Here is a 14,546-nt window from a genome sequence, read left to right as displayed (position 1 = left end):
AAGGCCTAGAAGGAGTTCAATATGTGTTGGTAGGTGGGTGGGTGGATGGATGGGTGGATAAGGGAGTGTGATCTAACCCCTTAATTCTACAGATGAAGACTCTGGGGTTCAGAGGGGGTCCAGTGGCCTATCAAAATCACAGAAAGGTCCTAGAACAGTATTCTGTGTAATACACCACATCCTTTTGTCTTGAACCATTCTAACCAGTGAGATGTGCATGGTTCACATTCTTGTTCTCTGAGACTCTGGTCACGGTAATGACAGCTGCTATTTGTTTATCAGCTCTGCCAGGTATGGCGTTTGGCACTTGATTGTCAATCCTCCCAACAAGCATATAGGATAGAGGAATTATTGTCCTTTTTTTTTCTGATGAGGAAACTGAGGGGGTGGAGGGAAGGAAATGCCAAGGGCAGAAGTGATTGTGATATGAGAGGGCAGAGGGAGTTTGTACTGACTTCCTAAAATGAGAAGGGAAAAGAAGGTTCAGACGAAGATAAGGTGGGGAAAACCAGCCTGTGTGTCATTGAATGACTATTTGGGGCGTGGTGCTCTTGGATGGCCACACCCTCCTTAACAACTTCTGTTTTTAAACCCCCATGAGCCTCAGTTCCTCATGAATAAAATGGTGGTAAGGATATCTGTGGTGCAGGAGTTTGTGAGGATTAAGTGTGAAATGTACATAAAGCCCCAGGAGAATGTCTTACTTATCATATTTTCTCTCTTTAAGTTTTAACTTTGGTTACTGTGGTTTTTCAATTTCAGGAGATGAAGTTTCAGTGCATTATGACCCCATGATTGCAAAGCTGGTTGTGTGGGCTGCAGATCGCCAGGCAGCCTTGACGAAACTGAGGTACAGCCTTCGACAGTACAGTGTGAGTGACCTGGGGCTGTGTCAGTGGCCCTGTTGTTCTCTGCATCTCTACAGCCAAGCGTGACTGTCACGATTGGTCAACTTTGTCCTTGTCAACTTATTTCCTCCAATTACCCATATGTCACGAACAGAAGAATTTCACATGGGAGAATTTCCCATGGGTCAGAATAGAGTTTGAGGACTTCTTAATTTCAGCTAGAAAAGAAAGATTGCAAGACTAAAACTATTAGCATCAGTGTTAACCTCAGTATGAAATTTCTGTTCATCCTGTAAATGAGGCCACAACACACGTGTGGCCTATAGTCTGGTGTTATTTTCTGTGAAGGAAGATAATTATGTTCAGTCTTATCCATTTGAAAGAGTTTGTTCCTTTTCTGTAGCTATTCATTTCCTTGGTGCAGTAAGTCCCATACCACATTGATTTAGCTTCATAGAAGGACTTCTTATTAACCCGTGATATTCAAATTATTATATATCATGAATTTGATCAAACCTCCTTTTTCTGTGGCTCCACCCACACTGGCCTCTTTGCTACTCCTTAGACACACCCAGCATGGAGCCATGTGTTCCCGTTCTCCCTTCCAGAATATTCTTCCCCCACATGACTCCCTCCTCACCATCCTCAGCCCTGCTCACTGTGACCCTCAGAGTCCTTCCAGGCCACCCCACAGAACCCTTTGCTGTTCTCTCTTCCTTTAGCCAGCCTTCTTTTTCTTCATATCACCTGCCATTATATTAGATATTTGTTTATAGATATTGCTGTCATCTGTCCCTTGAATGTAAGCTCTGTGGAGGCAAGGACTGTGTTTTGTTCTTCACTGTGTCCGCAGTATCCAGGTCAGGGCCTGGCACCTAAAAGGCACTCAGGGGGCTTCCCTGGTGGCGCAGTGGTTGCGCGTCTGCCTGCCGATGCAGGGGAACCGGGTTCGCGCCCAGGTCTGGGAGGATCCCACATGCCGCGGAGCGGCTGGGCCCGCGAGCCATGGCCGCTGAGCCTGCGCGTCCAGAGCCTGTGCTCCGCAACGGGAGAGGCCACAGCATAGGGAGGCCCGCATACCACAAAAAAAATAAAATAAAAAAAAATAAAATAAAATAAAAATAAAATAAAAAATAAAAGGCACTCAGTAAATGGCTATAAAATAAATGAATGAATGGATGAATGAGTGAATGAATGAATGAACCCAAGGCTCAGATAGCAGTTTTGCCCGGGATCCCATTTATTGGGTGGATTTGGGTTAATTTTATACCTTTTAAAATTTTTATATCAGTGTGTCAAAGTTGGATTTTAGTGTTGGAAGGAAGCTCTTTTCAGGTCGTATAATCCTACCCATCCCCAGTGCAGCAATCTTACTCTGTTTGCGGTTTTCCTATTTCGTGGGTGTGTTCTGAGCGGCAAGTCTTCGATATCTTGCAAGTAAATCTCATTTAAGTTTCTTAACGTTTACTTGCTTTCCTAACCTGAGTCAATTAAACGTCTCCACACTACCTACCCAACACCATTTCCTACATTGTCTTTATCATAGTAAATTACATAGTGTTGTGTGCAGATGTATAGTGATGGTGAAGTGGGTTTTTTCGTTTTGTTTTGTTTTTCCTGAGGGTTATTCATAGTAGAAAATACTTAGTAGAAAGAGCAGATGCCATAGAAATGTTTTTCTGAATATGTTGTTTTCCCCACTCACTGAGGACGTCGGCTTTTTTTTCCCCCTAGATTGTTGGGCTGCACACCAACATTGACTTCCTCCTCAAACTGTCTGGCCACCCAGAGTTTGAAGCTGGGAACGTGCACACAGATTTCATCCCTCAGCACCGCAAAGAATTGTTGCCCCATCGGAAGACCACAGCCAAAGAATTTTTATGCCAGGCAGCTCTGGGGCTCATCCTCAAGGAGAAAGCTATGACTGATGTTTTCAAAATCCAGACACAAGGTATAGAATGCTTTTCTCTTTCTTCTGCTTATCAAGATTTTATGAATAATCACTGAACATGCTTCTTTTTTTTTTTTTGGCTGTGCCACACGGCTTATGGGATCTCAGTTCCCAACCAGGGATTGAACCCAGGCCACAGTAGTGAATGCCCAGAATCCTAACCACTAGGCCACCAGGGAACTCCCGCTTTTCTTCTTTATGCCACTCCTACCTCCCTTTCCTTCTGTCACTGTGATTGACACCTTCCTCTGCTAAAATGTTTTTTAGTGTGAAGTAGAGCTCCTCACATAACATGGATGCACCCATCAACACCCTTTAACCCATTAAATATAACTTAACTCATCACCTAACAGTGTAATGTAAAGAAGGAATTATTTTCAAGCAAACACCAGTTCTCCCTGTATCCCATGCTGATATCCCTTCCAACTTTTTTTTTTTTTTAATTTATTTTTCATTTCCTTCCAACTTCTTTTATTCACCACTCCTTGTGGCCTACTTTGTTGTATCCTCTGTACCTGCAGCAACTTCCTTGGTCCTGGAGACTAAAGACAGAGTGCCAGAGATGCTCAGATTCCCTTGGGTTACCCATGATTTATTGTTGAGTTAGTTCCTCCTCTCTTTTTCTATTCTGTGATCAAATTTCTGACTAGCTAGACACCTAGGTACTTCATTGTATCATAGAATCTGGGCACGGGGGGGACTATGGCAGATACAACCTGGCTGCCACACGTGTGCATCCCTGCTTCAGCGTCCCTGCTGAGTTGTTGCCCAGCCTCCTAACACCTCAGGAAGCTGGAAATTCATAATGAAAATTCATTAGTTAATTACAGTTTCAGTCAGTTCTCCGCTAAGAAGTTCTTCCCTCTAAATTGGCAAAATCTGAGCTCTCCCAAATTTGCTCCATAATGTTTCCTCAGGCTATCTCTGATCTTTGGAGCAAACAGAAAAAAAAAAAAATTGAATCTATTTATCCCTTCATTATTATTAGGATTATTATATTATTATAGGATCCTGTTATTGGGATCTTTAATTTCTAGATTCATTCAAGAAAGTTACATTGAAAGCTTAGAATATATAACTATATTTGGAGATTTGTGCTCTGTCCTCATTTGGTCCTTTTACATTAAATAAATGTATCTAACTATACCCCATCTGGTATTCCTAAGCCTGGACTTAGCATTTTTAGAATGGAATGTCCTCTTACTCTCACTTTCCTTTTTAAAATTTATAACCAGCACAGTGAGGAGTTTCAGAATAAATTGCTTCCATTTAGCTACTCTGTAGCTCCTGGATATTGCCTAACAGAGGGTGAACACACAAATGTCTGGGACGGACCAGTAACAGAGAAGAGTAAAAGAGGCCAGGTAAAAGAAAAGTAGTGAGTGGTGAGGATTTGGGTGACCTGGAATGCATTTGTCCTGTCAAAAAAGGTGACCACTGTGCAGTTTACGTCACCAGAGGATGAGAGTTGAGGCTGCAAATATTCTGATTTTCAAGAGAAACTGGAATTTTTTTCATATAAAATTTCCTGAGCTATAAATGAAAGTGTCTAATTTAAATTTAAAGCAATGAGGGGGCTTCCCTGGTGGTCCAGTGGTTAAGAACCTGCCTTCCAATTTAGGGGACGTGGGTTCGATCCCTGGTCAGGGGACTAAGATCCCACATGCTATGGGACAACTAAGCCCACGCGCTGCAACTACCGAGCCCACACGCCGCAGCTAGAGAAGCTGCATACTGCAACTACCGAACCTATGCACTCTGGAGCCCACGAGCCACAACCACTGAGCCCGCGCGCTCTGGAGCCCACGTGCCACAGCTAGAGAGAAGCCCGCGTGCCGCAACGAAGAATCCCACATGCCGCCACTAAGACCCAAGGCAGGCAAAAATAAATAAATAAATATTAAAAAAAGAAAAAAATAGCTTTTAAAAAAACAATTTTTTAAATAAATTCAAAGCAATGAATAGAACAAAGAAAACACATTTGAGCTGCCAATATAGGACCTCTTACGTTTTCTTTTGTTAGTAAGCTTGATGTTCATTAATTTGTTGTTGAATTTTAAATTTTTTCTAGATCAGTACTCTCCTTTTGTATCCAGCAGCGGAAGAAGACTGAATATCTGTTATACCAGAAGCATGACTCTTAGGGATGGTAAAAACAGTAAGTAATGTTTTGTTAAAAGAGGAATGTGCTTCATAGAAATATAGTACATTTATCTGAAAAAAAAGGATTCAGTCCGGCCACTATCAGTTACATTTTTTAAGATCCCTAGCCTAAACATTGGAAGGAAGCATGCTAAAATAATAGAATTGATTGGCTCTGGGTGGTAGAGTTAATGATATTTTTTTTCTTTCTTACACTTTTTCTATATTTGGTAAATATTTTTAAAATATGTCATAAAACGTACATAGCAAAATGACTGAAATGAAATATGACAAAACATTAGTGAGATTACTGTTGGATGGTGGGATTTGAGACAGTCTTTTTTCCGCCTCTTCTTTTTACTTTCTTTGCTTTGCAGTTTTTCTTCAGTGAGCATGTATGACTTTTAAAGAAGAAAAACAATAACCAAAAACTACTCCAGGGAAGAAGGATTGCCCAGTGCTCAGGCAGCGTTAATGAAGGGGCGTCACTGCTTTACCCACCTATTGGTGGTGAAACTGAGGCATGGGAGGTGCAGTAAAACTTGCTCAAGTCTAGTAAGTGGCAGAGCCAAGATTGACACCCAGTCTTTCTGACCTTGGCCCCTGTGCTATTTCCACCACTTTTCCAGTGGAAAATTGAGTTTTGATTGCAAACTAATTTGAATAGGCTCAGGAGGGGGCCTGATTTATTGTAACTTAAGTCAGGAAGGGCTGACACCTAAGCCAGAAGGTGGTTTATAAACTTATGGCTGGAACAGTGTACCAGGGGAACCAGAATCCTGTGATCGCAGGTGGCTGTATCCCTCTTGCTGCAGGGCAGTTTGCCTGGCAAGCCAGATGGGTGCAGAGTCAGGGCTGGGAGGACTGGATGACCTTAAATGTGAGGTGTCAATGAACAGTGATAACTCCATTATCAGAATGTGCCTACCAGGTAGAACAGAATGCTCCTGCCAGCTCATCACAGCACCCTCTGCCCCAGACAGAGTGGGATTTTCTGTACCTCAACTCTGTGTAGATATCCAGTCACTTATTAAAAGATTCTTTGTTCACAAAAGTTGATTGGGTTATAGCTCTTTAGGTATTTTTTCATTCTGAACCTAGATGGTCATTGCCCTAAGTGCCTTGAGTACATGGAAAGAAAGTTTGCAAACATCCCTTATAAAGTAGTATTCTGCAAATGGTTAACCTATCCATTTTATACTGGTGTATTTATTCATTTCGTCCTAAACAGCCTCCAAAATCTGGGAATATCTTACTCTAGACTCCTATATGCTAAACCCAAGTATCAGCAGCAAAGTTTCAGTGACCTCTTCAACCTAAATTAAACAGAAAAATCACATGTGTGATTGTAATTCAGATGAGCCAACTGTGTTATTTGGCATGGATCTTCACTAAGGCTCTGAGCAGTGTTTTGAATTATGCTGCATTTTTGGGCATTTTGTTTTTTTAATTTTTAAAGTAAATAAAATATATTTGAAAAGCCAATATGCATGCTGTTCACTGCATCCTTTTAGTAGTATTTTTCAACAATAATCCAGGTCTGAATATAACAGCTTTCAGAATGTTATGGTGAGTCTCTAATATATGCTAATCAGTAGTGACCATGGTTGAATAAGAGAGTGCTCCAAACAGGAAGTCAAAGGGCCCAGAAGCATTTGTGAATCTAAAGTAGAACCAACTCCTAATGATCTCAGTAAGAACAACCCAGCATTTTAAATATTCAGGGCTTGAAAAATAATCTTCCTTTGTTACTATGGCCATGTTTCACAGAACCCTGCCCTACCCTCAATAATAATGGCTACGATTTATTGAGTGTTTGGTATATATCAGACACTTTGTTAAGCACGTTCCATGAATTATTTCATTTGCATTTTCAGAATAGGCCAATGAGATCAGTGTTATTATTAGTGTCAACTTTATAAATTGAGAACCAAGTCTTAGAGAGATTAATAGTTTTCTTGAAGTCACACCAAAACTAATTGGTGAAGCCAGAATTTGAACCCATGCTCCAGGGTACATGTGCTTACCTAACACTGCACCATGCTAAACTTATATACTTTATTAAGTATGTAAGAGGATATTAAGCATATATTAAGTTTATAAGAGGATGTTTAAGGTTCTCTTGTGGGGGTCAAGAGATACCTAGAGGAGGGAGAAACAAATTCAGTTACCCTATAATATATAAAAGAATTTAGAGTTTTCCTGGCAATGTCTTTACTATGATTTTTTTTTAATTTTTAAAAAGTTTATTTTATTTTTTTATTTTTGGCTGCATTGGGTCTTCGCTGCTGCTGCTCAAGCTTTCTCTAGTTGCGGCGAGCAGGGGCTACTCTTCATTGTGGTGCGTGGGCTTCTCATTGCAGTGACTTCTCTTGTTGCAGAGCATGGGCTCTAGATGCGCGGGCTTCAGTAGTTGCAGCATGCGGACTCAGTATTTGCGGCACATGGGCCCTAGAGCACAGAGGCTTCGGTAGTTGTGGTGCATGGGCTCGGTAGTTGCAGCGCGCGGGCTCTACAGTGCGTGGGCTCAGTAATTGTGGCTCCTGGGCTCTAGAGCGCAGGCTCAGTAGTTGTGGCGCACAGGCTTAGGTGCTCCGCGGCATGTGGGATCTTCCCGGACCAGGGCTCGAACCTGTGTCCCCTGCATTGGCAGGCGGATTCTTAACCACTGAGCCAGGGAAGTCCTTTACTATGATTCATTCGGCATTCATATCAGTTAAATACTTTTCATATCTTATAAATTGAAAGAAAACTGATCTGGCATAATTGGATGTATTCTCTTATAAGAAAGTTTAAAGATATTGGTAAGATATATGGGGAAAGTTTCATTCATTCATACATTCAGTACAAGGTTTTTGAAAAAACAGATATTCTGAGTAATGTAAAGAAGAGAAAAAAATATGTAAGAAATTTACCATTTGGCAAAGGAGAAGTGTATATGTTGGCAAGACGGATGGTGCAGTGGTTAATAATGCAGGCCCTGGAGTCAGACTGTATGGGTTGAATTCTGCTCTCCTCTTGTCTGTGACCCTTGGGCAAGTCACACTCTCTAAGCATCTAGTGTCCTCAGCCGTAAATGGGGATGGTTGTGGCAGTTACTTCCTTGGGTTGTTGAGTATATTAAATGCGGCAACACCTATAAAGCATTTAGCTCATTAGCATTTAGCTCATTGAATGACCTAGAGCAAGCAGTCAATAAACAGTAGCTATCATCATCATCATCATCATTATTATTAAATTATCCCCTTGCTACTATGAAAAGAACAAAATAGATATGTCACATGTTAATTTTTAAAAGTTGGTTGCAGAACAATATTATAACAATATCCTATTTTTATAAAAGAAAAATATAAATTTGTGCATTTGAAAAAATCTAAAAGGATTCACACATTAAATGTTTAATAATAGTACATCTGGGCAATAGAGGGGACTTTTTAGTTTATGAACTTCAATATTTAACTTTTGTGAATATTTTTGCAATTTTTAAAAAATATTTTATTTTATTTATTTATTATTTTTGGCTTCATTGGGTCTTCGTTGCTGCACGCGAGCTTTTCTCTAGTTGTGGTGAGCGGGCTTCTCATTGCGGTGGCTTCTCTTGTTGCGGAGCACGGGCTCCAGGCGCACGTGCTTCAGTATTTGTGGCGCACAGGCTCAGTTGCCCCGCGGCATGTGGGATCTTCCTGGACCAGGGCTCGAACCTGTGTCCCCTCCATTGGCAGGCGGATTCTTAACCACTGTGCCACCAGGGAAGTCCTATTTTTGCAATTTTTAAAAACAACTGATAAAGAGAAAAATCACTGTCATATAAAACTGGATGAGGGGAGAATCATAATGGTGTTTTATATGCCGAAGTCTTAATGTTCAGAGGAGAGAGAATTCATTCCACCTAGACAGACACCTCCCAAGGACAGTGAGTGAGCGTGTTGTGTCAGTTGGTGTGGCTGAGGACCAGCAAAGTGTGAAGGAGGAGCATGAGCAAAGAGGCACAATTGTGGGGAAGGCTAGAGGCATATATGGAGAATATTAATTGGCCCATTTTCCCATTTGTTTGGAATACAGGGCTATGTAGAAGAAGAGTGGGAAACAAGACTGGGAGTTTGGTGCTTTCCATACCAGGCCAAGTATTTTGAATGTGGTGGGGACATGCTGGGTGGCATCAGCTGGGACGGTTGAGACAGGAAGCAGGAAGTTTTGGAAGGACCTTTTTGGAGGCAGCCAGGCCAGAAGCTGTGGGACTGAATCAGAGTAGAGTGATGGGAATGCACAGGAAGAAGTATAGAGGACAGGTCCTCCAGGGGAAGAATTTGGCAGCTTTGTGGTGACTCTTGGAGGTGGAAAGCAAAGGAGAAGGAGAAGGCAAGAATGATAGGTTATAAACCTGGATGACAAGAAAAATGGTGTCAGTCATGGAGCTCACAGGTCAGGAGGGAAGGCAGGCGGAGTGGGGAGGTGATTTGTTGGCTCCACCATGTTTATTTTAAAGTGCCAATGGAGGATCCTGCTAGGAGTGACTAACTAGAGTTCTGGAGAAGAAAGGTCAAGGCTGGAAACAGATTTGAGCTGGCAGCATCAAGATGCTGGTTGATGTGTCAGGAGTAGATGAAATGACTTTGGTCTGCATTCTCTACCCCACAAAATTTCCATCTCCTAGGATAGTCTTTAACCTATTCTGTATTCACATAATGATATAAATATATTGTATATTATATTTGTATAGTCTGCACTTTCACATTTATTTAATCATTTACATTCTCATACCCAGTTGATGGGTCAGAATGGATCAGAAAAGCAAGATTTTAAATGACTTGGTCAAGATCACAGAGGTGATCATGCCACAGATGGCAGATTTGGGTCTTAAGCCAGAACTTCTCTTTCCCATTTACTTACATTTTCTACTATGACACTACAGCCTTTCTTGTTGAGGGGAAAGTATCTGAAATATCCTATAAACTTAAAAGAGCTAAAACTCCAGTTTTAAAAAAGAAAAGTTTGAAATTCACCTTTATTGAAACCTGTCTGATTTTTAAATTTTTTTAATCTTTATTGTCAGGGAGTTAAAAGGTGTTGATATCCCTAACAACTAGTTATCCTTAGGTTGAAAGTGAGGTTTTCAGAATCTCAGTTACTGAATAAATGAATGTCTTCTAATTTCTCTTCAATTTCCCCCCTTTCTCCATAAAGATGTAGCCATAGCTGTAACATATAACCGTGATGGGTCACATAGCATGCAGGTAAGCCTTTTTGGTTTTGTTCTACAGCTCAGAGCTGAATCTGATCTCTGTCGTACTAAGTAGAGTATTTTTTAACTCTCTACTTTCTCTTAAGTCATTGATTATTATGACTATAATTAGGAGAATGTCATGAGCTTTTATTTCAGACCAATTTGGATAAATTACCCCCTATACAATTTCTGATTATTTATTCAGTTTGTCTGTGGGGTTCCTTAAGAATAAAAGATTGGTAAAAAAAAAAATAATAATAATAATAGTTTTGAATCAGACACGTAACAAGCCCCTAAATTCTGTGAATGTATTTATATCTAAAGTAGTAGTTCTCAAATTTTTTGGTCTCAAGACCTCTGTACACTCTTAAAAGTTATTGAGACTCCCCTAAGAGCTTTTGTTCGTATTAGTTACATCTATTAATATTTACCATTTAGAAAATTACACTGAGAAAAAAAATTATTCTTTTAATGTACGCTTTTAAAATATACATAATATATAATTTACCATTTTAACCATTTTTAAGTGTACAGTTTAGTGGCATTAAATACATTTACATTGTTGTGCAACCATCACCACCATCCATCTGCAGAACTTTTCTCCTCTTCCCAAACTGAAACTCTGTACCCATGAAACAGTAAGAGCCCACTCGCACTCCCACTTCTCCACCCACCCCTCCTCCAGCAATCACCATTCTACTTTCTGTCTCTGTGGATTTAACTACTCTAGGTACCTCATATAAGTGGAATCATTCAGCATTCCTCCTTTTGTAATTGGCTTATTTCACTTAGCATAATGTCTTTGAGGTCTTTCTGTTGTTGTAGCATATGTCCAAATTCCCTTCCTTTTTAAGGCTGAATAATATTCCATTGTATGTATATACCACACTTTATTTATCATCTTTCAGTGGACACTTGGGTTGCTTCCACCTTTTGCCTATCGTGAATAATGCTGCTATGAACATCGGTATACAAATATCTCTTAGAGACCCTGATTTCAATTCTTTCAGGCATATACCCAAAGAAGTAGAATTGCTGGGTCATATGGTAATTCTCTTTTTAATTTTGGGGGGAACTACCATACTCTTTTCCATAGTGTCTGTACCATTTTACATTCCCACCAACGGTGCACAAAGGATCCAATTTCTCTACATCCTTCCTTGCCGGCAATTATATTCTGGTGGGTTTTTTTGTTTTGTTTTGTTGTTGTTGTTGTTTTTCTTTTTTTAAAGAAACCATCCTCAGGTGTGGAAGTAGTATCTGACTGTGGTGTTGATTTGCATTTCCATAATGACTAATGATGTTAAGCATCTTTTCGTATGCTGATTGGCTATTTGTTTATCTTCTTTAAAGAAATGTCTATTCAAATTATTTGCCTTTTTTTAAAAACCGGATTGGGTTTTTTGTTGAGTTGCAAGATAAATGGAGAAAAGATTATTACAAGCACACATTCCATTAGCCATCAGAGCAATAACATTATCACATGTCCTGCAATCTCTAGAAAATTCCACTGTATACTTGAGAGAATGAGGGTAAAAAAAGACAAATAACATTATATTATTATGAAATTGTTTGATTTGTGGAACTCCTAAAGGGGTTTTGGGGACCCCAAGGGATCCACAGGTCATACTTTCAGAATCTCTAGTCAAAATTTTTATGATAGACCTCAGTTTTTTAAAGTCCATTATACTGGCAAAATGAAATGCTAAAAGGGTTAAAAAACAATAGGAGAACTCAACCAAATTCCTATAGTAAGTATATATTCAGAGAATAGAATAAATCATTTTTAGTATGAGCTAAGAGATTTCAAATCCTGCAAAATGAATTTATCAATGATGCGCTTTAAATTACCCAACGCTTTGAGACACACTGGTTTTCTTTCTCTAAGATTCAGACAAATGATGGGAAATCTACTTACTTTAGTATATGAGAGTTGCAATTCATATTGGTACCTCTGGTTTAGGAACCCCTTCTTATCCCTTGGTAAATGGTAAATTAAATTGCAGATTTGTTCTAATCTGCTCATGGAACTACATTCACGAACTTAGAATGTGCTTCTGTAGATCTTTAAACAAAACTGTTCCCAGTCTAACCTTTATGTCCTGGGAATTCCACAAACATTCAAATGGCTGTTTTAGTAGGTTACAAAGCAGAGTAAAATGTCATATTTTTTAACTTAGGATAGATGAGAACCATGTATAAATACTGCAGTGTGACCTATTTCACTTTACCCTACATAATATATTTGAAAAGAATAGCCACAGGACTCTGACACTAACATGGCAATTGAAATGAAAAATAAAGAAGATTTAAATGAATTTTCTGTGTGTAAGGGAAATCTTTTTCTTGAGTGTGTATATGAGAAAACGTCCTTTTAAACAGAAAGGTTTCATGTCCTTTTGTCAGCTTCCTTGGAAGATTAAGTGTGAAATCTGTTCTTCGGTACTCTCTCAGAGTAAGAAAACTGTGGTCAATCTCCAGCTAATTTATCTTCTTAAATCATAACTGAAACCCATGATTTGGATCTACATGTTGGTGAAATCTATCTAATTATGGGGTTCTGGCTTTTTTCGTTACTAATTTTGGCACAGTAAAGCTAAATTTGACTTTGGGTACTCAGAAATGAGTACTAACATGTAATATACTCAACTGAATTTTAATAATTTTGCTTACTTTGATCTGTATTTCTATTTCACTTTTTTATTGCCATTCTTAAATGAACCTTTATGTAGGAGTATGGTGCTATAGATATGTTCTATAACTCTTTTTTTCCTTTTAATTATCTTACTGCTGTTTCTTTCTAGAGTATTTTGTTTATGAATCTTAGGAGGAAATTTCCTACATGACTTTAAAAAAAAACATTTTACCTGTTACCTTTTGAAACTTACTAGTAAAGACTTGGTTTTGATTTTAATTCTGTAGGGTTGTTCATTTATTTTATTTTAAGGATCTTATTTTTCTGTTTTTTCAGATTGAAGATAAAACTTTCCATGTCCTTGGTGATCTTTGCAGTGAGGGAGACTGCACTTACCTGAAATCTTCTGTTAATGGAGTTGCTAGTAAAACTAAGCTGATTATCCTGGAAAACACTATTTACCTATTTTCCATGGTAGTGTCTTTTCTTTATAATAACACTGTTGGAGTTTGGGAGAAAATTGCTTGACCAGAGGTATTCCACTGAGATAGTAGAAAGATCCTGCTTCCTTCTCTCACTGCTGTGACCTTTTCTTTGTCTCCCTTTCAGTCTGTTTCTTTGTCACATTTCCACCTTCTCTATTTCTCCATTCATCCCTTTTGTTCTCACAGATTCTCACTTGACAGACACATATCCATTTCTTCCTTTAATTCTCAAACACCCTTACCCCCTTCTTGTCAGAGCGAATCTCCCTGCTCAGGGGGCAGTGTTCTCTCAGGGATTTGAGGCCTGAAAACTTCCCCCAATCACCATCCCCCTAGCACTGGGAATCCTGGGGACTTGGGAGGGTGACCATAGTGGGAGGAGTCTGTGGACCGGATACTCCTTATGGGGGAGGTGGGTGGGGTTAGTGGTGGTCTCGTGGCAGTCAAAGGATGGTTGGGGTAGGCTTGGCATGGATTTGTTTAGGAGCTTGTTAGGAGACCTTGGTGTTCTGCATGGGCGAAGAAAGGGAATGGATTATCAAATATACTGTGGCCTCTTCAGAGTCTTCTCACATTTGGGAACCATCTTCCAGACCACAGTCCTTTGTGATGAGATGCCTTTAGTATTCCAGTAATTAAACTACATATTTGGAGTCAAGGTTGTTCTCATTTTACCAGGCATTTCTTGCCATAGTCAATATGCTAGAACAATATGATGGCAGAGGCTGTAGAGTAGAGTGGTGAAGAACATGAGTTCTGGAGTATGAAGCTACTTGGGTTCAAATCCTGGCCCTACCAGCATCTGCTTGACCTTGAGCAAGTTAAACTCTCTAGGCTTCAGTTCTCCCATCTATGAACAGAAATAAATAAATAACAGTACCCAACCTATAAGGTTGTTGGGACCATCAATGACATTATATATACGTATAGTTGTTAAGAAGAGTTCCTGGCTTAGACTAAGCACCTTATAGTGGGGTTGCTACTAAAAATGGCTTCCAGACAGTGGCTGTCTTTTACCAACAGTTATATACTTTAATTCTTTTGATCCCCTGTGAGGCATGTATGCCATTACTTCTTTACAGTGGGAAACCAAGACTGAGGAATTTAGTAATTTGCTCAAGGTACAAAGCTAGATTAGAGCCCTGGTATTAAAGATGACTGATATTTAGGGCTTCCCTGGTGGCGCAGTGGTTGAGAGTCCACCTGCCGATGCAGGGGACACGGGTTCGTGCCCCGGTCCGGGAAGATCCCACATGCCGCG

The 14,546-nt window shown here is 39.8% G+C and overlaps 1 protein-coding gene across 3 annotated transcripts in view; it reads left to right on the top strand.

Moving 5' to 3' along the window:
• Positions 1–14,546, top strand: part of MCCC1 (methylcrotonyl-CoA carboxylase subunit 1) — a 62,981-nt gene that overhangs the window by 43,037 nt on the left and 5,398 nt on the right. For 2 of the 3 annotated variants that reach the window (XM_028491541.2, XM_024124369.3), the window contains 5 exons: positions 763–872; positions 2,583–2,799; positions 4,871–4,957; positions 10,126–10,175; positions 13,137–13,274. In XM_028491541.2, coding sequence (XP_028347342.1) covers positions 763–872; positions 2,583–2,799; positions 4,871–4,957; positions 10,126–10,175; positions 13,137–13,274 — 602 coding nt within the window. The other variant, XM_028491543.2, reaches the window with a different exon arrangement.

Source organism: Physeter macrocephalus, chromosome 1 (genome assembly GCF_002837175.3).
Source record: "Physeter macrocephalus isolate SW-GA chromosome 1, ASM283717v5, whole genome shotgun sequence".
In the NCBI taxonomy this organism is placed as follows: domain Eukaryota; kingdom Metazoa; phylum Chordata; class Mammalia; order Artiodactyla; family Physeteridae; genus Physeter; species Physeter macrocephalus.
This window is presented reverse-complemented; position numbering and strand designations above follow the sequence as displayed.